General features: G+C 38.2%; 1 protein-coding gene across 1 annotated transcript in view; it reads left to right on the top strand.

Moving 5' to 3' along the window:
* GABRB1 (gamma-aminobutyric acid type A receptor subunit beta1) overlaps window positions 1-25,275 on the top strand; it is a 390,272-nt gene that overhangs the window by 337,271 nt on the left and 27,726 nt on the right. Inside the window, exons 6-7 of the mRNA XM_040484497.1 lie at window positions 23,489-23,626; window positions 23,737-23,889. Of these exons, the coding sequence (XP_040340431.1) occupies window positions 23,489-23,626; window positions 23,737-23,889 (291 nt within the window). The remainder of the gene's footprint in view (window positions 1-23,488; window positions 23,627-23,736; window positions 23,890-25,275) is intronic.

Genomic DNA, 25,275 nt, shown 5'->3' with positions numbered 1-25,275 from the left:
CCTAATAGAATATAGAGTAATTCCTTCTATGGTACGAAACTAAAAGTATGAAGTAGCAGTATAAATTCATTAGTATGAAAGTAGGCAGTGTGATTTTAGAAACAGTCTAACAAGGTTTGTAACCATGTTACTTAAACTTTCTAGACCTCTGGTTTTCAATCATTCAAATGAAGATCATTTCTTCCCAAAATGACTGTTATAAAGATTGAATGCCGTGGTCGTGTATGTAAAATGTCTAGCTCTAGACATGACCCATTAAGGGCGTTAAATCAATGGCAGCTAAAATTATGATCACAAGAGGACGTGGATGCTTTTGCAATAGGGTGTTTATTTTTTTCCAGAATTTATTCCGGAACACAATTTCTAACTTCCTGGACATATTTTGTATATAACTTATTTGGAATTTCTTGTGATAATGCATATCACTTGCCTTAGAATTGAAAAGTCCACTATATGGAATCTAACCAGGTGTCACAAACAGTTGTCTGCCAAGTAATACCTTTTAATTTTATTTTTGTTAATTTTTTTAAATGTTTATTTATTTTTGAGAGAGAGAGAGACAGAGACAGACACAGAGCACGAGTGGGAGAGGGCAGAGAGAGAGGGAGACACAGAATCCAAAGGAGGCTCCGGGCTCTGAGCTGTCAGCATGGTCCTGACGCACAGCTCAAACTCATGATCTGTGAGATCATGACCTGAGCTGAAGTCAGACGCTTAACCAACTGAGCCACCCAGGCACCCCCAATTTTTTTTTAGTTTACTTCCAAGTTAGTTAGCATATGGTGCAACAATGATTTCAGGAGTAGATTCCTTAATGCCCCTTACCCATTTAGCCCATCCCCCTCCCACAACCCCTCCAGTAACCCTCTGTTTATTCTCCATATTTATGAGTCTCTTATGTTTTGTCCCCCTCCATGTTTTTATATTATTTTTGCTTCCCTTCACTTATGTTCATCTGTTTTGTCTCTTAAAATCCTCGTATGAGTGAAGTCAAATGATTTTTGTCTTTCTCTGACTAATTTCACTTAGTATAATACCCTCCAGTTCCATCCACGTAGTTGCAAATGGCAAGATTTCATTCTTTTTGATTGCCAAGTAATACTCCATTGTATATATACACCACATCTTCTTTATCCATTCATCCATCAATGCATATGTGGGCTCATTCCATACTTTGGCTATTGTTGATAGTGCTGCTCTAAACAGGGGGGTGCATGTGTCCCTTCAAAACAGCACACCTGTATCCCTAGGATAAATGCCCAGTAGTGCAATTGCTGGGTTGTAGGGTAGTTCTATGTTTAGTTTTTTGAGGAACCTCCATACTTTTTTCCAGAGTGGCTATACCAGTTTGCACTCCCACCACCAATGCAAAAGAGATCCTCTTTCTCCGCATCCTCGCCAACATCTGTTGTTGTCTGAGTTGTTAATGTGAACCATCTGACAGGTGTAAGGTGGTATCTCATTGTAGTTTTGTTTCCCTGATGATGAGTGATGTTGAGCATTTTTTCATGGGTCAGTTGGCCATCTGGATGTCTTCTTTGGAGAAGTGTCTATTCATGTCTTTGGCCCATTTCTTCACCAGATTATTTGCTTTTTGGGCGTTGAGTTTTATAAGTTCTTCATAGGTTTTGGATACTAACCCTTTATCTGATATGTCATTTGCAAATATCTTCTCCCATTCTGTTGATTGCCTTTTAATTTTGCTGATTGTTTCCTTCACTGTGCAGAAGCTTTTTATTTTGATGAGATCCCAGTAAAGTAATACCTTTTAATAAAAGGTAATCTTCAACAGGGAAGATGTAGCCCAACAGTAGGTTTTTTAAGATAAATATTTATATGGAGTTTCTCAAAGAATTCTTGGAAACATTGGCTATTCTAAGCTCTAGAAAAGTAATCCAGTCATAATCTTGTTTTTGAAATGAAAACTAATGATGAGAAGTGTTTGTTCCAAAAACATTCTAGAAAAATGGCCAGTATTATCTTCACTTCCAGGGTCTTTTGGTCGGCAGTATGTAGACTAAACCAAATTATTCTGAAAAAGTCTGAAAATATACCACAAAAAGACTATGCAATAGGACTCTTTTAGCAGAATTTTATTTGAAATTCCACATTTTAGGGGTGTCTGGGTGGTTCAGTCAGTTAAGCATCCAACTCTTGATTTTGGCTCAAGTCATGATCTTGAGATTCATGAGATCGAACCTCGCATTGACCTCTGATGATAGTATGGAGCCTGCTTGGGATTTTCTGTCTCCCTCTCTCTCTGCCCCTTCACACACCCACTCCCTCTCTTTTCCTCAAAATAAATAAAACATTTAAAAAATTAAAATCCATATTTTAGTAACACGAACTTCTGGAAATTGAGCACCCATCTATATAACTGAAAGATCAAAATAGAGATTCTTCAGGGAGAGAAAGTAATTCAATCTACTCTTAAAGTCCCAGCCATGTTGTTTCATGGGAATCTAACTGTGTATCTTCTTGATGAAATTATAATACGGCCTTTGGCTATTCTATGGAAATTGGGTATGAGACACTAGACTATAATCTCTTTAACTTTTCCCATAGATATAGCAAAATGGGTAAGAATTTCAGTCTACAAACTAAAATATGTCAAAATACATTCTTTATTTTCTACAACTTAATTTTATATGTATGGATCAGTCTAGTAACTTCCACATACTCTTTTAAATTCTTCCTCTAGGGTTGATTCTAAACTCTGGAGGTGCTTATAGACACAGCACCCTTGGGGCAGGGAAGGGATACTCACCTTTCCTGCTCAGTCTGTTGGGTCCTGGGAGTCTGACTGGCCTCAAGTGACCTCAGAGAGAACTTGTCCTGTCTGGGGCCCAGCACAGGTGAAATCAGATCTTGCTCCCATGGTGATTAGACATTCTGTGGGTGTTCACTCAGCTGCCACTCTCTAGCACTAGTAATATGCCCAAGACGGAACTGGGTTTTTGATCCCTGTACATGCTGCATCCTTTCAATGAAGCAAGCCTGAGAGCTCTTAGAGGACCATGAGTTCTCTCCCAGTGTGTGTCTGCAACCAGAAACCTTCTGGACTCCTCCCTCACTGTTGTGAATCCACAGGAAACTCAGACACAGCTGTCTCTGGCTGTGTATACTTCCTGTTCTCCCAAATGGTAAAATAAAAAGCCTCTACAATCATCTTCAGCATAAGGCACAGGCTCAGCTCGTATCCTGGACATTGAAGAGGCTCTCTAGAGTCCCCCAGAATCCAGCTTGAAGAGGCAGAGGCAAGCACAGGGCTTCCCCAATTCCCATCTGACTCTTTCCTCTCTACTGCTCTTCCCCCTCACCCCTTCCTTGAAGCCTTAAATTATTGCATGCACTGGGGGAGTTCAGGATGAAGAGAATTCTTCAAAGAGTTTGCATGTGTAGACATCCAGCTGACTTTCGGGATCTTTCAAACTGAAGAACCAAGAATTTGCCATGTTTATTGCTCAGGTTCCCCAAGAGCCCCTTCCCCTTCTATCCCTCTCCAGTGGTGTATGATCACAATTTTATTGTCTAGACCAGCAGTGGGGATGAGGTTCTTGGATTTTAAGTGAAGAAATTCTGTTTGGGATTTGATTACATAATAATTCTGTATCTTCCCTTCCTACAAGTTCTGTCTGCTTAAAATAAGACCTAGGTATCATTAGGAACCATTTATCATATCACCAATACAAATACTTTTAACATGAACACTTTTACCAACCACAGCATTCTATAGCCAGGGTTTTTCAACATTGGCACTATCGACATGTTGAGATGAATAATTCTGGTGGAAGACTATCCTGATCATAACAGGACATTCAGCAGGGCCTCTACTCACTAGAGACTGGTCGCATCCATCCCGAATTGTGACAACGAAACATGTCTCCAGATGTTGCCAAATGTCCCCTGGGCAGGGTAAAGGACTCTCATTTGAGAACTGCTGCTATAGACTGATCTTGGAGATGCCTGTGTAATGTTTCCAAGTATTCTGATGATAGAATGCTTCTAAGAAGCACTCTGTAGCTGTAACTTTGCAAAATGACCTTTTTTATCCTCCCTATGAGTCAGGTAGCACAGATTACTGGCCCCGTTTCCACAGTTAGAAACTTGGAAGCATTCAGCTTTCCCAATCAGGTCATGGAAGTCTGCACTTTCATTTTCCCCCTCTGAAAAGTAAAAATGGTAATCACCGCTTTTCTTCCCAGCCTGAGATCAGGCGATAACCACAGAGCAACGCCCTTCCCTAACTACTGTTCCCAAACCTCCACACCAAGCAGCTTCAAAGATAAATTTACGTTTGCCTGTCCTTCTATTTCGTGGGCATCAGAAATAGAGCCCTCAACATAAATAAAATGGCAGCAAGCCACATGTTTCATCACTGTAACTGCCAAACTACACGGAGTAAAAAATCAATTCCATTCCAGCAAAACCAGTCATAATCAGATTGGGTTTTTTTCTGTCATGCCCAGACACAATGCAATTTTTAAAACACAGATATTAATGTGCCCAACATGCCTACCACAATAACCTCCGTGACACCAATCCAGCACTTGGAAATGAGTGCAGATTAACTATAGATACAAGCAACTGTGAACTGTCAGCTCTACAATATTCTGGTTACATGGATTTCCAAAGCCAAGAAATTACACAAGAAACGCATAATAGTTTGCGAGCCACAAAAATACACGGCCTCCTGGTTGCCCACCTGATCCTGGAGGGAAGCCAAAAAAATATGAGGTATTTGAAGATGGCTGAGAATTGCAGGAGAAATCTATCTTGTTGGAAACAATTTACTTGACTTGGATACGAGAGCTTGCCACTATATGACTATGATAGGCTGTGTGCAATACATCTGTGAAAACCCAGGGCACAGATTACATACTTCACGTCCACAAATGGGGAAATTTAGAAATTTGGAAATTAATTTAGAAATCAAATTGAGTGAGTCTCAATAAATATCATCAGAGTGTGAATGAGAAAAAGATATGAGACTAAAAACATACCTAAAGGAAATCAAGAACAAGGCAAATAATTAGTATAAATTGACAATAAACTCTGACCTGCTGGAATGGTAATTTTTAATTTACTGTGCTTTATTGCTACCAGCTACAAAAGCATAATAATTGAGAGATATGAAAAATGAGTCCATATCATTTGCTGCACATAGATATTTGTTAACTCATATGCATAGCTAAAATAGTATAGACTATCCTTTTCAAAACAGTACTAAAAAGATTATAACTTAAGCATTAAATATAGCAAAACAGGTAATTTATTATAGTTACTATAGCAATCAATTAGAGTTGCATGTATTTAAATGTAAACAGATATTTCTAGCTGAAAATCTGAATTTGTGACAAGATATATTAATCACAATTTTTCTGGTGTTATTTAACATAAATGAATTTTAAAATAAAACCTCGTAAGAATCAGTGATCCAAAGCTGAAACCATCAGGAAAATACCTAAAACTCCTGCAACTAGAAAAATAAAATTTTCAGACTATCCCCGCTCTGCCTGTGAATTTGGAAGGTCTTGAGTGCCCTCTACAGGTTACTTAAATAATAGTCACAGATTTGAAGTTCACTGTCCCAAAATAATGTATTTGGGCAATTTCAGAACACAAAAACAATATATTGGGGTTTTATTTTTAAAAGTATTAAATGTTTACCACATAAAATTTTTGGAATTAAAAAAAATCACCCATAATCCTAACATCTGTAAATAACCAATATTAACTATTTCTATACTTATTCTTGATTATATATACACATGTGTGTACGTTTTTATGATGTTTTTCTTCTCTTAATAGCATGCTGTAAATATTTTACTATAAGTTGTTTAGGTTTTATAAATTTACCACAAGTTTTTTAGTTGTATAAATTTAATATTTAATGGATTCTCCCAAAATGTGTTTTATTGACAAATCACCATTTCGTATGGTCAGAATTTCTCAGTGAAAAGTGACACTCCATAAAAAAAGGAAAGAATTTTTCAGCAACCATTCAAGGGTGGGTTCGCACGCAATAAAACTAGGATGCATATGAATCTTCAAAATAAAAGTGCCATAAAGATATTCTGAATAATTTTCCACATTTTGGATATAAAGTGGTCATAAAAATTAAACTACGTTGGGGCGCCTGGGTGGCGCAGTCGGTTAAGCGTCCGACTTCAGCCAGGTCACGATCTCGCGGTCCGGGAGTTCAAGCCCCGCGTCGGGCTCTGGGCTGACGGCTCAGAGTCTGGAGCCTGTTTCCGATTCTGTGTCTCCCTCTCTCTCTGCCCCTCCCCCGTTCATGCTCTGTCTCTCTCTGTCCCAAAAATAAATAAATGTTGAAAAAAAATAAAAAAAATAAAAATTAAACTACGTAACTGGGGTTATCATCCCAACTATTAATCTAGGGTTTTAGGCCAGCGCCAGCAATAACATTGGCAGAGAGGTAAGGTTAAGGTAATACTGCAGTTAGATTAGCTGGGTAATTGCCCTGGTTTCTACTTGACTTGTTTCCGCTCTGATCTTCAAAGACAGTTTACACTTCAGAAATAAAGCTACATGTATCATATTGGGTGCTTATCAAAATCAGAGGTGACTTCTTTCTCTAGGCATGATTTCCATTTTTTTCTTTTAAATAAAACAATAATGTACACTATTAAGGATGCCAAATAGATCAGGCATTCTTTCTTTTCTTTTCTTTCCTTTTCTTTCTTTTCTTGTTTTTCTTTTGAGAGGGGGGCAGGGAGGAGGGGAAAAGAGAGAGGAACAGAGAGAATCCCAAGCAGGATCTGCACTGGGCACAGAGCCCAACGTGGGGCTTGATCCCACAGCTATGAGATCAGGACCTGAGCTGAAAGCAAGAGTTGGATGCTTAACCCACTGAGCCACCCAGGCGCCCCTAGATTGGACATTCTTAAACAATCTTAAATAGGATTTCAAAACAATTTTAAATGACATTCTGATATCAACCTCTTAGAGTCTCTGCTTAAGGGTCTTTTTTCACATGTTCAAGTGAATGTGGTCATTCCATGAGCATTAGGACCACAACCAAACAACTGTTTCAAAGCCAAGAGGTTTTAATCTTCTTTTTTATCCAGAGCAGAAATTGCTGGCAGAGGTGGTGACATCTAATCACAATAACTCTAAGACCTCATATGAGGTGAGTTGAACAAGCAAGGCCCTCTCTGTTCTGTGACAGCAGTATTAAGCAAACTGTCTCAATTTTGGAACAGAGAGTTCTCACAGAACTTTACAAAGAGTACAAGTTTTATTTGGTTGCAATGCTGTGAAATTCGTCTTTAAGACAAGGTGCACCTAGATCTTGGCAGAACTTAGAAACAAGAATTAATAATCACAATTTATTTTCATCTTTTGCCCAAATCATTTTTTAAGAGAGTGTGCACAAAGTTGGGCTGTTCATTAAATATATACACAGTGTAAGAGCGTTTTAAGACTATAAAAACATTAACCATAATTATCCCAGGAAAATCTACTTTGTGATTGTTAATGTAAATCGGAAGGAGATGGATAAGAATTTTTTCCTGAGGCATAAAATATTCTCCCTTTGACTATTAAGGCAAATGAAATATAGCTGGTGGCTATTTGTTTTGACAAAATTTTATTGGTAACAAACATGTAAGACAAACATTTCATAATAAGATTTTAGGATTTCCAGATGTGATTATCTTTTACCCCATTACTGATTTTGGCAATAGTTCTTATCTGTGACCAATCATTTCCCCTAAAACATATGCACCTACATAAATTATTTAGCACTTATTACAAGAAACTATGTATTGTGAAGGGAACGTTATTATCATGAGCCTATAGACTTACATTAGTACACCAAATGGTTATTGGTGGGAATAGAATGGAATACCCCATTCCATTGTTCCAGAAGGCAAGAAAGGAAAACAGTAAGACACTGAAGCTGATAAGACTAATTCAGTCCAAGTGAGATTCCAGCCCTGGATCCCATAAAAGGGGGATCTGTAAACTATGGAGGCAGCTTGATTTCTCTAAACACAAGTCAAAACAGACCTCACTTTCTGATTTGATAGGATTGCAAAATCAGCAAATCAGGAAAATGTGATAAATACAGAGATAAAGGCTCAAAGCTAAAACAGTTAGGCAAATATTAAGTGGATAAATGATGGTGCCACCCCGTAAAGTGCTGATCAAAGACTTTTGATAGCAACCTAGAGGGATATTGCCAAGAGAATGTTACAGGGCTCTATTTTTGTCTATGCCATTCCACATTTGTCTCAATCAAGGGAATAATGATAAAAGGCATGTTTATCAAATTTGAAGATAACATGAAACTAAGAGGGTGAGCAAATAAGGATTAAAAAAAAAAAACCCTCAACAGGCTAGAAAGGCAAGTCACATTGAATTAGATAACATCTAAGGGGACAATATAAATCCTATATTTGAGTCTGAAGAGGGGAAAAATGTGACTGTCAAAATGCTAATTTGAACTTGTGCTCTGGTAATAGAAAACCAGTAAGACTAGCAACTAGAACTTAAAAGTCTTGCTCTGAGGCACCTGGTGGCTCAGTAAGTTAACCACCTGACTCTTGATCTCAGCTCAAGTCTTGGTCTCGGGGTCGTGAGTTCAAGGCCCTGCATTGAGCTCCACACTACTTAAATGCATATATATTTACATATATACATACAATATATACATATAATATATATACATATATTATATATATGTTAAGAAGTATTAAATATATAAATACATAATATATAGATATATAAAATATACATATATATGTGTATATATTTAAAAGTCGTGTTCTTTGTTAGCCACCCACACTGAGAGTATCATGAGTTAGACGGGCGTGGCATAAAGCATGTAAGAATCTCATCAGCATGGGGCCAGAAAAATGATAGAGAAGGGCAGAACAGAGTCAGACAGACTTTCGGTCTCCGAGACAGCACCTGGACAGCCCAAGGGTAGAGCGATTGCAAGCAGTCCAACCTGGCAGGCAACTTCATCCTGGGAAATTACAGGTGGCTAGCTAATTTAGAATTCAGGATGGGCCAACGATTAGGGTCAGGAGATCTGATGATCATAGCAGGATTCCCGTCAGTGGGAGATTTAAGAGGAACTGGATGTATTCCAAATAAAGAAACCTTGGGAGATGTTAGGCAATACACTAAAGCCCTATTGGTATCTGGGATCCAGCCAAGCCATTTTGCCATCAAGCACTATAGGCAAAATGTCTTATACGCTACGAGTTTCTCAAGGGTCTTAAATTATTGGCTCGAAGATACATAAAGAGAACTATCATCTTAAAACAAATATAGCATTAACAAGTCAGCTAAAATCCAGTGCTTTTATAGTGACATGTAAATTATGTTTAACATGGGATGTTAATGCATTTTAATGTAGTTAATATAATGTGAGAAGGTGTCTCTAAAAGCAGAAGTGCCTGGGGTCTAAAAATCTTTAAATGGAGATAATCTAGTGCATACAAGGATTAATAGACTAGGCAGTATTAAGCAATCAGATATGAAGGAGCAAGACTCTTGAAAAGTCATTCTGGGAATTTACATATTGGGCAAACATAGGAGATGCCAAGGCTTGACTGGAGTGGGTAGAAACTAGAAAACATGCCTGGGCTGTAAGATTCCAAACCTGAAGGACATGATATAATTCCAGATCTGCCACTGCTTAATTCCTAAATCCGTCAGGAGTGGCTCAATGACCAGGACAGAATTAACCTTGGGAGTCAGGGAAAGGAGCCCGATAACTCAGAGAGGTGGAAGAGACAAGGGTGTTATAGCCACCTCTCAGTTTGGGATTCCACGCTTCAAGGGGCATACCAGCAAACTGGATACTACTGAGCAGAGAAAGTTTCATAGACAGGATATCCTGGGAAAGATCAGAGCTGGGAGAATGAAAGACTGAAAGGGATCCTGAGAGGGGTACTCAAAAAATGGAGGTGCTGTCACATAGAAAAGGTTCTGGGTTGGTCTTCCTACTAACACAACAGGTAGACAAGGATTAGATAATGAATACTCTCTAAGAAGATGAATTTTTACTTATTATAAGGACATATTTTCTAATGTTTACTTATAAACCTAATTAACAATTGAGTTGACTGAGAAAAAAAAATGACAGCCATCCCTAGGGACTGGATGACCACTCAAACAGTACCTTATCAGATAGGAGTCAAACACTAAGTGGATCACCGCATGGATTTGTACTTAAGGTTTTTTAATACTGTGACAATACTTTAAAAATATGCCTTCCATAGTTTGTTTACTGCTTCTTGGGATATCACAGAGATACAGATGTGAGTGAGAAAGGAATCCAAAGTAGCTCTTAGAATAAATGTTGTAACACATTTGGAGCCACTGGAAGGATTACACCCCGTTGGCTTCCTTATCTGCTGCTGAGATGCACGATTACAAATACCCGATAATCTTGTAACATGAAGTATCTACACAGTTATAAGAACAGAGATACTGATAAACTCCCAATATTTCTGCCCTCATGTGGAAGGAGAAGGAAGAACCGGGTAGTGGTGGACTACTAAGTGTATTTCAATAGATCATTTTCTAACAACAGTTGAAATGCTGATCATGAATGTGATTTAGGACCCTTCAAACAAAGGCAAGTAGGAACTGATGAAAATAGGAAGGGAACATATTGGCTCTTGTAACTGGACCAGCCACTTTCCACTAAACACATTTTGTTTGCTGACAGCTAAAAGAGAGAGGGAAATCTCTCCTCCAACTTTTGAACAAAAGTCCCAGGTTTCTCTAGGAGTGAACTTGGATCACCTGCTTATTTCCAAGAAATAATCTGACCGAGGGATTACAATGAGCTGATTGTTTTAAACCTAGATTATTGCCTAATCCTGAGCCAGTCACTACAGCAAAGGGGGTGATATTTTAGCAAGTGACCTAAGCCAATCAAGCTCCACACTGTGAAACTTGAGATGAGGCTATGGCTGCTCCACAAAGGGAAATACATTTACTTCTGCCCACTCATGGGTTAGAAGCTTAAATATCTACAGGATCTAAGACACAATTTAAATACAATTTTAGACCATCCTCTCGGGTCTATTAAGCACAGTGGGGAGTGATTTTTATTTTCAGATTAGAAAATGGATCCGAAACAGAGTGTTTCAAATAATAAAGAGAAACACTAACATCCAGATACTTCTACATTTGTACTAGCTCCATGCATCTTTATCCATTGACATCAACTTAATTTTATCTGTACTTTCTGTACCAAGAAGTCCCCAGGGACAGAGAGGAAATTTTGAGAGCTTCTGTGTAGTTATTGTTGCTAGGAAACAATATCCTTGGTATCCAAGTGTTCAGGCTTTGAGGCACGGTGTGAAGTCACTGGTTCATAAAGGAAAGCCTTTGGTAAATAGGTTGTTGAGGTGTGAGTAAATTGATGTTCGCTCGCTGTGGCAAAATGTTCTTGTGTAACCTTTGAATAATAGTGTATTTCTAGGCCTCTATTCTTTCCTTTGGATCCAGCTGCCATTATTGCTCTCAGGAGAACTCAAACTTCTACCTGAAACGGAGTGAGCATTTTCTTTTTCCCCCAAATCATGTGTAATTATCTCAGTGCCTTGAACGCTAAGTCTAATGGGTTTTAGTTAAACAAAGCATAAGTGAGCTTGGAAATAAAGACCCAGACCACTGAGCGTATGAGCAGTTGAATACTCTTAAAATCTGTATTGGTTGATGGCCATATCCCAGCCCTTTTTCTGTGCATGGCATTGAAGTGTTCTACTTCAGGAGTGGGAGACTTCAGAAGTAGGAGACAATGAGAGGTGTTGTTTTGACTCATCCACTGCATTCTCCTCTCTCAACCCCAAGCTGCAGACTGTCTCCGGTCTCACAATTCTAATTATTGCTACCATTTCTCCCATAAGATCCTATTATTCAAAAACTGGCTTGAGGTTTTAACTTATCACCTCACTACTCAGTATGTCTAAAATTAACAAGCAGGGTTTTCCACGTCCTTGATGCCCAGACCCACCTGCAAGCCCCTGATAACCAGAATCATCTTAATCAAGGAGTAAATCCAGCTCAAGAATACTACCATACAATTACCTATATCAAGCTACCTGGCTGAGACAATAAATTTAGAACTCTAAGCTGCAAACAATATTCACTAATCCATTTATTAAAAAATATGTATTGGATGCTGACTGTAGACAGAATCTGTTCTAAGCATCAGGAATTTTTAAAAAATGAATCAAAGAAGGTCTTGCTTTCATAAGGTATAGAGAGAGGGACAAAGGACACAAATGGCAGAGATAAACACAAAGCTACATAAACAGATGAAATATTTACATGATACGATGTACTATGTAACTGACAGGATTCCATCAGGAAAGCAGAAACTGCTCAAGTTTGTTCAAAAAGGTAGTTCAATAGAGAGAATTGGTTATAGAAACTGGAAGGGCTGGAAAAGCGAAAGGGAGAAGGAGGATGGGATGCTGAAGGAGCAAAAGACAGAAATGGCTAATGCTCCCATGCTGGATGGAGCCCAGGAGTCTGAATCTGCTGAAATCCTGTCAGAGATGGTGTTCGAAGTGTAGAGTTGCCCAAAGAGATGCTGCCTCTTGCTCAGCTTCAAAGATCTGGCATCACCCTACTGCTCCAGCAGCAATCACCAGCAACTGCAACACAACTACACTGCTAGAGCCAGAATCCAGAACCTTCCCTCCCCTTCTATCTTCTAAGCTTCAGCCAGTTCTTCTGAGGGGCAGCATTTAACACAAAGCCAAAGAGACAGGGAACCCAGCCTCAGCAGTACAGTGTGTAGAAAGCGGGACATGAGGCACAGAAACACCAAATGAAAGGCTGGCACGAGCCATAACAGAGGTTTGTTTTTATTATTTTTTTTCAAGTAGGCTTCACGCCCAGAGTGGAGCCCGACACAGGGCCTGAACTCATGGACCCCAAGATCAACACCCGAGCTGAGATCAAGAGTCGGATGCCCAACTGACTAAGCCACCCAGGCACCCCCACAAGGGAGGTTCTAACGAAAAGCGCTGGTAATCCCAAACCTGGAGCAAATAATTCTTCCCTAGAAGAGAAAGAGAATGTATCAATCCAGTTTCTATTGCAGATAACAGAAGCCCATTTGGCTAGCTTAAGCAGAGAGAGATTTAATAGAGGAAAGTGGTGCTTACAAAATTAAAGGATTGAACGAGTGGGCTCTAGGCTGAGCCACTGGACATGACTCCCAGAGCTACAGTGCAGACTGGCCCTTCAAGGGAACTGATAGCACCACCACAATCAGGAAGCTGGTTATCAGGTAGCTTCTACCACCATGTTGATTTGAGCTAAAACCAGAATTTCTGGTTCCACAGCCATCTATACTCTATGAGCTGTATTAAAAAAAAAAAAAAAAAAATGAGTACCTCAAATAACATCTCTGACATCACTTACTCCATCTAATCCAGGGAGTCTAAATCATATCCACACCCTTGGTTGCAAGGAAATCTGGGAAATGTAGTTGTCTTTCCTGAAGGAGATTAGAACACACGCTAAAGAAAGCCAATACACATAATACCTGACATAGAAGGAATTCTATGGTGAAAGATGTAGCATTTTAGATGACATTTACAAGCTCCCAGAGGACAAGAGCCATGTCAACTTTATTTACCATTATACCTCCAGTACTTTTCCACCACCTGGCACATAGTCAGCTCTCAATAAATATCTACACAATAAATGAGTAGAGACACGTACACAGGTTCGTGCCTGGTTGTCAGGTTAAGGTTGGTAACACAGAACCAGGAGTCCTAATGACAAGGAGCAAAAATTCAATATTCTACAAACTTTTAGTGGATACTGATTGTATGCTAGGAGCTTGATGCATATGCTACTGAGGTACAAAAAGGAAGGAAAACTGGTTCCTGACCTCAAGGGCTCAGAGCCCGGTGGAAGACAAAGAAGCCAAGTAAAATTCAACATTGTTTTGTGCTTTGTTCAAGGCAAGCGCATAGTTGAGTTGATAAAAGTCACTTGGGGGCAGAAGAGCTGTGACAAGTGCCTTAGGTATCTGCCTACACTTCTTCCTACACTCAGTCATGGCTACCAACCACTGTCCCCTTGTCAGCCCACTCTTACCTTCGCATACTGGAATCTTTGAAGATTTTATAATGTTTGTATGTAACTTTGCCCCTTAAATTTCAGTTTTCCTGATAAAATTGGATTGCTTTATTGAGTAACTTCTATGAAGTAAATCACAGTCTCCCGCCGACATCTTCCTAATCTTATGTTATCCCCTCTATATGTTTATTCACTGTACATATTATTCTCTCTGGAAGTAATAATAGATGTTCCACCACTCTGGCCAATTTGCTCAGCCTGTTATTAGACCATTAGATCCTGAGAAGCAGTGTCATGTGTGACCCACTGTATATCCTTAGTTCCCGGCATAGTGTTTGATACATAGTAGGCACTCAAAATATGTGTATTAGAATGTTACATATAATTTCCATTGATCTGTCTTTGCCAATATAGAGGTAGTTGGTATTTGTGCTTCAGCAGAGGTCCTGATGGGTATCCAGGAAGATGAGAGGGTGAATCCAGAGTTGCCCATGGCAGGGGAGAAGGGTCAGCAAAGACCTTGTATTAGAGCACTCGGGAAGAGGAAGTGAGCAAGCAGGTGCCCCTGATAAGCAGCACATAGAAGCTAACGTAGAAGCTGTGCTTGATCATCCCTGTTTTTACTGCCTACTAGAAACAGGCCACCCAGGGCCACAAAGTAATGATAGAGGCTTAATGAGGTCAAAAGCTGTAGGTGAAACCATCCCCAAACTGGGACAAGGTCAAGGGTTTGTACTCAGGCTTTGATCTATAAATACTATGTCTCTCCACAGAAAGTCTCTAGATACTAGGTTTTAGAACTTCCTCCCAAACAAATACTTACAGTTTAAATACTCTATGTTGCCAGCTAAAAGCAAAATCATGTGTAATCTAGCTTAGAATAGGACAGTATCTCTTTGCGAAATGTGACGAGACAAACAAGAGCCTGCCTGGATGAAAACCACTCCAACCCCATATAAAGGTGAGCAAAGGGTATGAGACATGCTAGTCTAAACCCCACACTCCGTTCAAGTGTGACAAGAAGGCAGCTTTAAATTTGAAGTATATTGTCTTGGCTTCTTTAAAGGATTTTTAAACTAAATTGTATTTATTTTGATTCCACCTATCATTTTGAAAAAGTTTACCTTTCACACCGTCTTCCTGAATGGATGTGGCTGAGGTATTTATCATCACATAAAAAAGGTGCATGGGAGAAATTTTCCCCAGGCCTAGCATCAGCACTTTGTTTTTTTCCCAAGCCAATTGGTTTGTTTTCTTCTCAGGGGCATTGTGAATTTTTAAACTGGTCTGATTTTGTGTTGATGGAAGGCACTTTTATGGCTCTGAAGAGATACAGGTCTGGATGATCCTGGAAGCTCATTTCCTCCTTCCTGGCGGACAGCAGACTCAGCAGATCTAAGTGAACTTGACAAGCAAGGGCTGGTCCCAGCTGCCAAGTTCCTAAGGCTATGCCTTTATGACCGATCCACCTCCACCACTGGGACCCGCCATTGTCACACAGTCACGTAGTCATATACAAATGTCCAGCCAGTCCTTTAAAAAGTACAGCGTTACAAGGCAGGGCTCCTCTCTACCGGAATCTTAGCTACAGGGCCCTCAGTCTACCTCTGATGAGCTTAAGAGCAAAGGAATTTGGGGAAATTTGCACTCCACTATATCTCTGCTGGATAGATTTTGAAATTCAACCCCATTCTGTATCTTTTCCAGGTCACACTGGTCATGTGTATTTGAAACCATATTGCTCACATGTAGAAAATATACAGGATTCTAGGACATCTTTTTTTTTAATTCAGTGTTTTCATGTTTTAACAGATACACAGGATTCAAAAATCAAAAAATATTAAGATAAATATAGTGCAATTTTCCCTCCCATCCCTATCGCCCATCTACTTAGTCCCCCCAAAGGAAATAATTACCAATTTGTTATCTGACCACCCCCCCCCCAAGGTTCTTTTATACATATAAAAATATAGACAATTATGTTGTTGCTTTTCCCATATTTTTCTCACACATATTACAATGTTATAGCTGAACTTTGTGGGGGTTTCTTTTCATTAAAAGTAGTTTTGGAGAGGGGCGCCTGGGTGGCTCGGTCGGTTAAGCGTTGGACTTCGGCTCAGGTCATGATCTCACGGTCCGTGAGTTCGAGCCCCGCGTCTGGCTCTGTGCTGACAGCTCAGAGCCTGGAGCCTGCTTCAGATTCTGTGTCTCCCTCTCTCTCTGCCCCTCCCCTGTTCCTGCTCTGTCTCTCTCTGTCTCAAAAATACATAAACGTTAAAAAAAAAAGTAGTTTTGGAGAGTTTTTCATATTATATGTAAGAATTTCCTCATTCTTTTTTACAGCTTTACAATAGTGCATTAATGTACCATAATTTAGTCAACCACTCCTCTATCGAGAGACATTTATATTGTTTCAAATATTTTGTTATTAGAAAAAGTGCTGCAATGAATAATCCTATGCATACCCTCTTCACAATTATTCAATTCACTCTATGGGACCAATTTCTAGAATAGGAATTTCTGAGTCAAAGGATATATACATTTGTATTTTTGCTAGATAAAGCCAAACTGCATCCTGTATGGGTTACATCAAACTACACTCACACCAGCACCACATAACAGTGTCTGCTTCTCCACATGCTCAGCAACATACTGTGTTATCAATTTGTGGATTCTTACCAGATTGTCAGGTTAAAAAAAAAAAAGGTATTTTGATATAGTCTTAATTTTAATTTGTATCTCCTTTATTATGGTTGAATTGGGTATTTTTCCCTTTTTAATGAACTGCTTTTGAATATCGTTTTTCCATTTTGTTATTAAGTTTTTGGCCATTTTCTTTTATTGTTGTTTGTAGAAAAGTCTATATATTAAGAAATGTAGTTATTACCTGCAATATGCACTATAATTATTTTTTATTATTTGTTTTTGATATTGTTTATGGGGTTATGCCACACCTTTTTTTTTTTTTAATATGCACAAATCTGTCATTTTTTTAAATGACTTCTGCTTGTTGTAGTACAGTTAGAAAGGCTCCTCAAGGGGGCGCCGGCGTAGCTCAGTTAGTTAAGTGTGCAACCCCTGATCTCAGCTCAGGTCATGATCTCACAGTTCATGAGTTTGAGTCACGCATCAGGCTCTGTGCTGACAGTGCAGAGCCTGCTTGGAGTTCTGTATCTCCTTCTCTCTGCTCCTTCCCCATTTGTACTTTCTTCTTCTTCTTTTTTTTTTTTTTCTAATTTTTTTAATGTTTATTTATTTTTGAGAAAGAGAGAGACAGAGCATGAGCAGGGGAGGAGCAGAGAGAGGGAGACACAGAATCTGAAGCAGGCTCCAGGCTCTGAGCTGTCAGCACAGATCCCGATGTGGGGCTTGAACTCACAAACTGTGAGATCATGACCTGAGCCAAAGTCAGAGGCTAACTGACTGAGCCACCCAGGCACACCCCCCTCCCCATTGTACTTTCTCATTCCCTCAAAATAAATAAATAAACAACAACAACAAAAGTCTCCTTGATGCCAGAATTATAAAAGAACTCTCCCTTGTTTTCTTCTAGTACATACATAGTTTTATTTTCTAGATAAAACTACAATTAATTTGACGTTTATAATAATACACGGAATGACATATAGGTCCAAACAAATTTTTTCCAGTAGCTCCCCAATTTTTTCTACATAATTTATGAAACTGTCTTCTTCCCAATTTTTCCAGGTGCCAATTCTATTATATACTAAATTCCTCTGTTCTTTTTGGCTCTAGTTCCGAATTTTTAAGTGCGGCCCATTAAGCTCTCTGTCTATACCAGCATTAAAATAACACTTGTCATTATTGAAGATTTTTAGTACATTTTACTACCTGATAAAAATAGGTATCCTTTCTCTCTCTTATTTTTTTGGAGTTTTCTCGGAACTTCTGATTTGTTTATTTTCATTTTGGAATTATTTTGTTCAGTTTCCAAAACAAAAACCTATTCGTGTAGTATTCATGTTAAATTACAAATGAACCTATGATGTTGAGTCTTTCTACTCAAAAACATGAGATGCCTTTTTGTTTATTTAAGGCTTCTTTTGTGCCCTTCAAGAATGTTCTCAATGCTGCATATGTCTTGCATATTTTTCAGTTTATCGCTATATATTTTTGTATCTATTTTTAAATATTCTTCCATTACACATTATAAATTGTTGTCTTTACATCTGAAACTACCCATTTCTATACAGTAATTTTGTACCCCATTATCATGTCTAATCCTATTATTTCTAATTGTTATTAAGTTCACCGCTTAGGGTTCACTGAGTATACAATTGCATGATTTGTAAATTAGCTTAACCAGGAGCTTTACAACTTTATACTTCAATTTTCTTTCCCTTGCCTAATTCATTGGTTAGTATTTCCAGACCACTGTTAAATAAGACCAATGGTAGTGAACACGTTTACCCGGTTAACTCTGCAGGAATGTTTTAGTGTTTCCACAATAAATATGATGCTGGCTTTGAGACTCAGCTATATCTTGCTATGTAAGGAAGTATCTATTCATATTTATTGGGTATTGTTTTGTCAAAAGACTAAATGGCTATTACATTTTGTCAAATGCCCCTTTGGCACCTCTGTAAATAATCATATGCTTTCCTTCTCTTTAAATCTATTAATATATTAGATTATATTACTAGATTTTTCTAATATTGAACAATTCACACTCTGAATAAACTCCACTAGTTACTCCTTATTATTTAGTGTACTGCTGGATTTTGTTCACTAATATGTTCTACTTACTTAATGAAAATAATTTGGAAGTGTTCAATCTTAGCCTTTACTTTGGAACTGTTTAACTAGTAATAGACTTATAAGTTCTTAAATATTTGAGTCCCGTGGGTGTTTGTTTATAGGAAATGAAATCAAGCTGTTTGATATCCTATCTCTCCTGATTTGGACAAATGCTTTTCTTATGAAAAAATTATCCATTTCATTCAGATTTTCTAATTTGTTTGCATAGATTTGAACAAACTAGTCTTATGATTCTTTACAAGCCCCCTGTTTCCAAGGTGATTTCCCTTTTTATGTGTTAATTATCCGTCCTGATTCATTTATTTGATTAGACTTCTCTGTAGAATAGTTTCCTCAAATAGGTCCCTGGGTGATATGTTCTCTAATCTTTGTAGCTTTGTATATCATCTCTGGAAAGAAGCAATATTTTGGCAGGGAATGGGACCCTTGGGTCTCAGATTTGCTGTCCTTTTTGCCTATACTCTAGGTATTCTGTGGATATTATTCCATAAGCTTTTCCTTTCCATACAAGAAGTCCAATATGTTTTCCTTTGAAAATACCTTGTACTTTCTGTCTGGGAAATCCTAAGATTATCCTTTTACTCTTGGAGTTCAGGAATGCTACAATTACCTAATATAATGAGCCTTTCAATTTGCAAAATATTTATTAAGCTCAAGAGAACTTGTGTTTTCTTTTTATTTATTATGCTTCATCTTCTTTCAAGACTGCCTACTATTTATTTATATATTAGATCTTTTAGAGGAGTCATTCAAAACCATTATGTTTTCTTCATACTTTCCAAATCTCTGTAATTTTGTTTTCTTTTGAGATAGTTCTTTCAAGCTGTCTTTTAAAATGTTAATCTGGCCTCACCAGTGACCATCTCCTCAATTTATTTAAAACATCTTTTATTAAAATCTATGGGTTTTAGTAGAAGGAAGATTTCTGTGCTCTAATCAAATATACTTGTGTTCCTATATATATATATATATATATATATATATATATATATATATATTTTAAATTTTTTTTTTTTTTTTTTTTAGGTTTTCCTATATTTTTAATAAGGATGGGAATTGAAGAGTTCAAACTATTGTCTTCCTCCTCCACCAGTTATTTTCACAAGGGGCCATATACTCTGGATGTTCTGCTTGCTTTTCTTCTCTGGGACTATTGGATTCTCTTAGAAGCATTGTTGTTTTTTCTTACATATACCTTGTGGTTTGGACCCAGCTGCCAGAGCACTGAAAATGGAAACAATGTTTTAGGTGAAAAGTACAATGAGCTCCTGGGAAAATGTCATTCTCTTGCTGGTAGATCAGGAGGTAGTCTCTGTCTCTGAGGCAGCCTACCTTTTCAACTCTCCCACCGCTCAAAACAATACCCCCAGTTACCCAAGTGTTCGTGCCTTTTATTTAGCGGGTCCAAAGAGCCCCTGCATTCAGCTTTCTTCATCAATCTCACTCTCCCAATCCCCATTCAAGAACTCCATGCCACTAGTCCCCAGAGTGGGGGAAAAAAACCCATGACACAATTGTCCCCTAGATCCAGACAGAGCTGAGACCTCACATTCCCCAGATGGTACTTCATGCTGGGCTTTGAAATAGTTCATAGCTGAATTGAAAATGGAGGGGAGAGCATCAGGGTTGAATTTAAGCTATCATAGTGCCACTAGCCATTTTCTCATTCTAGAACCATAAATAGGCTCCACGGGGATCCATGATCCTCTGAAATTACCATCAAATTTTATTTATTTATTTATTTATTTATTTATTTATTCATTCATTCATTCATTCATTCATTCATTTATCTATATATGTATATGCATGAATATGTTTCTGTGGAGTTTTTTTAGAAGTTATTTTTTTATTTTTAACTTTTTTTAATGTTTATTTGTTTTTGAGAGAAAGAGACAGAGTGTGAGTGGAGGAGGGGCAGAGAGAGAGGGAGACACAAAATCCGAAGCAGGCTCCAGGTTCCGAGCTGTCAGCACAGAGCTCAATACAGGGCTGGCACTCACTGACTACGAGTTCATGACCTGAGCTGAAGTCAGGTTGGACGCTCAACCAACTGAGCCACCCAGGTGCCCCTAGAAGTTATTTTTTAAAGAATTTTACTTTTTTAGAGCAGTTTTATGTTCATAGCAAAACTGAGAGGAAGATACAGAGATTTCCAATATGCCACAAGCTTCCACATACATGGACTCCTCCGTTATCAACATCCCTCATCGGAGTAGTATGTTTGTTACAACTGCTGAACCTACATGGACACATCATAAATCCCCAATAGGCCAGTAAGTCAATAAGCCAAGAGGATGTAGATCACTCTAAATCCAATAGGTAGGGGCGCCTGGGTGGCGCAGTCGGTTAAGCGTCCGACTTCAGCCAGGTCACGATCTCGCGGTCCGGGAGTTCGAGCCCCGCGTCGGGCTCTGGGCTGATGGCTCGGAGCCTGGAGCCTGTTTCCGATTCTGTGTCTCCCTCTCTCTCTGCCCCTCCCCCGTTCATGCTCTGTCTCTCTCTGTCCCAAAAATAAATAAACGTTGAAAAAAAAAATTTTTTTTAATCCAATAGGTAAAGAGGGTCTCACAGCTTCTTGGACATCAGGGATCATAGCTAAAATAAATATCTTCTGTTTCTATGGCTACACTTGAGTCATTGTAAAATGGGTTACTGAATATGGAAGATTACCCTTTGAAGAAAAGGCAAGTTCTTAGACCTAGAAGGAAATGGTTTAAAGAGAAATAAAATAAGCTAAATTGAAACCTATCACACAGTAAATAATAACCTCTATAGAGGGGCAAAAGTAACAAATATAAAAAGGTTGTGGGTTCAATGAGTTTAAGAATAAGAATTCAAAAAAGAGCTCTTTGTGAAGATAAGTTAGAAATGTGTAAAGCTATAAAATTGAGACAGGTTTATTTCCCCTCAAAAAAAAAAAAAAAAAGAATTGGTTAAAATTTCCTACATCCTTGCACTGGTATGTTTTCAGTGAACCTCACTGAAGACTTGGCACTCTTCTAAATTTTAAATATATTCTTTTTTTTCATCTCTTGGAAAATATTAGTGGTTTTAATCAAAAGTAGGTCAGCATCATATCTACTATATTATATGGCTATCTTCGAAACACAAGCCTTAGTAATTCTAATGGAAATAAAGGATTTGATGTTTTTTTTTTTTTTATCTGAGATGAATATAAACAGAAAATGAACTCAGAAATATCTTCTTTATGTCTACCAGGTAGAAAGAGACAACAACTATAGCCTTCTATATGCCTGAACGGATTTTTAGATTTTTAAATATGCCCATACATTGTTTTTATAGAAGTTAATTTTTTATGCGACCATAACCCAGCTAGACCACTGATAAGGGGAAACAGAAGTAGAAAAGAGAAGACAATAGACTTCAGGGTAGACCCTAATAATGCAATCTACAATCCTCTATACATTACTCTTAAATTAACAAAAGCTCACCCTCATAAATATTAAGCTATAAATGTATTATCAAGAATTCATAGGGGGAACCTGGGTGGCTCCGTTGGTTAAGCATCTGACTTCAGCTCAGCTCATGATCTCGCTGTCTGTGGGTTCAAGCCCCACATTGGACTCTGTGTTGACAGCTCAGAGCCTGGAGCCTGCTTTTGATTCTGTGTCTCCCTCTCTCTCTGCCCCTCCCCCACTCATGGTCTGTCTCTCTTTCTCTCTCTGTCTCTCAAAAATAAATAAACGTTAAACAAAAATTCATAAAGTTCTTTACACTTATCACAGGGAGCAAGCATAATGTATAGAATTATTGATCACTATGCTGTATACCTGAAACTAATATAATGTTATATGTGATTACACTTCAATTTAAAATTTCAATTTAAAAATTCATATAGTCCTTAATTTTTCACCTGTATATTAGATATAATAAAAATATATGAGGGGGACCTGGGTGGCTCAGTCAGTTGAGCATCCGACTTCAGCTCAGGTCATGATCTCACGGTTCATGGGTTCAAGCCCCACATAGGGCTCACTGATGTCAGCCTGTCAGCACAGAGCCCCCTTCAGATCTTCTGTCTCTCACTCTCTGCCCCTGCCCCACTTGGGCTTTCCCCAAAATAAATGAATTATAAATATATATGTATATATGAATAGAAGTTTACCTATTTTCTAAAATAAATGTGTATTTCTTTTTAAATGTCTTGATCATATAATCAGTATGTACAAATTTGGTTTTTCATTATACTCCACCATTTTACCTTTTCCATATCCTTTTTAACAAATATGTGCTCAATTATTATTATGTATTATTGTTAAAGGATGCATAGTAAAAATCTATGTTCAGGTACTAGAATCAGCTATCCCCTTATCTAACCAAAGAATTCCCATTAGCAGATGCAAAGAAAATAAATAAGGAGCAGTGATATCAGACATCACTGAATGAGCACAGAGTTTATGTCCACTAAAGCAGATGCATCTGTCTTCTCAATGCAAGAATAGTGCTCATCATGAGACCTATATGCCATCCTATTTAAAGCATTGTTGTCTTACCACCACTTGCTGGGAATTTTCTCTCCAGTTCCAAGACTCTTCAAAATGAATTTCTAGACCAACCTAACTCTATTTAACCATGCTGTATTTCTTGGTTTCAGATGGCTATACCACTGATGACATTGAGTTTTACTGGAATGGAGGAGAGGGAGCAGTAACTGGAGTTAATAAAATTGAGCTTCCTCAGTTTTCAATTGTCGACTACAAGATGGTCTCCAAGAAAGTGGAGTTCACAACTGGTGAGGTTATTTCCCTCCAAATGAACTCGAGGCACTGTGAAAGAAGGAAGACGATTCCTACCAAATGGAGATCTGATTTTTTTTTTTTCTGTTTTCCTTTTTTAATTCAGGGGCATATCCACGACTGTCACTAAGTTTTCGTCTAAAGAGAAATATTGGCTACTTCATTTTGCAAACCTACATGCCTTCCACATTGATTACAATTCTGTCCTGGGTGTCTTTTTGGATCAACTATGATGCATCTGCAGCCAGAGTTGCACTAGGTAAGGCATTCCCAGCACTGAAAAGAGCTGGTAGGATTTAGCTTCAACCAACCAACCATTGTTAGAAATTATGAGCAATGGCTTTCTCTCAGAGCAAGTCAAAGAATGAGATTACCATAAGAGTCCTTATAGTAAAATATCAAAGGGTAAGCATTTTCAGGATGAATGTTTTACGGTGCAATATCTTCTTAGCATTTTACCAAAAAAATCTTGAAATATAATTAATACTAGCTATATTAGTGCTTCTTAGAGCCTATTTTTAAATTTTCATTACACTAATTTTTACTAACTTTGTGATGATTTCCTCTTTGGTCTCTGCTTTTTACAATGAAGAACATTTACAATGCATTCTCTCTCTCTCTTGTTTTTTTGTTGTATTCTTTTTTTTGTAATATAATTTATTGTCAAATTGGCTTACATACAACCCCCAGTGCTCATCCCAGCAAGTGCCCTCCCACTTTCCCCTCTCCCCCACCCTCTATCAACCCTCAGTTTGTTCTCTGTATTTAAGAGTCTTTTATGCTTTGCCTCCCTCCCTTTGTAATTATTTTTCCCTTTCCCCTCCCCCATGGTCTTCTGTTAAGTTTCTCAAGATCCACATATGAGTGGAAACATATGATACCTGTCCTTCTCTGACTGATTTATTTCACTCAGCATAATACCTTGGTTCCATTTACGTTGCTGTGAATGGCATGATTTCATTCTTTCTCATACAATGCATTATTCTCAAATGGATTTGGAGAAAGCTAAACCTTGTGACTGTTAACAAGATATGTCAATTGTTAAAAAATACTATTTTTCGAACATTAAAGTTAAGTCGTATCGATCTGAGTTTTCCTTAAATGGAGCTCATCGCACTTGAATAGGGCACAGACATTCATCAGCTATATTAATGACCTGTGATCAGCACAGAATAAAAATGGTTTCCTTCCTGGAGGAACAAAATTCAAAATTAATCTTGCCATGGTTGAGTAATTGCAGCAAACTGAAAGGCTATATTTGAGACTTTAAAGGATTCCTTGGAAAGTTAGAATATATAAGGTCCGTTTGATGAATCTGAGCATGTATGGGTGTGCCTCATTATTTGATCCTAGACCCCTCTCAGTTATCATTTTCTGGGGCTTATTCTCAAACATGCGTGCACATGTGTGCGTGCACACGCACGCGCACGCACACACACACACACACACACTCACACACACACCAAATACATAACAGCATCATTTCCAGCTAAGCTGACATACACATCACTTCTTTTGAGATTGCTGAACTGGGTTAGATGTTCAGCATCCCCTTCACACTCAAAGTAATTGTCATCTCTATAACTTATTTCTAATGACTAATTTCTAATGGCTCACAGTCAAATGCTGGTAGCCCCTTATCAAC

Source organism: Herpailurus yagouaroundi, unplaced genomic scaffold (assembly GCF_014898765.1).
Source record: "Herpailurus yagouaroundi ecotype Mexico unplaced genomic scaffold, PumYag 28, whole genome shotgun sequence".
In the NCBI taxonomy this organism is placed as follows: Eukaryota; Metazoa; Chordata; class Mammalia; order Carnivora; family Felidae; genus Herpailurus; species Herpailurus yagouaroundi.
Note: the sequence above shows the minus strand (reverse complement) of the source record. Positions and strands in the feature narration are given on the sequence as shown.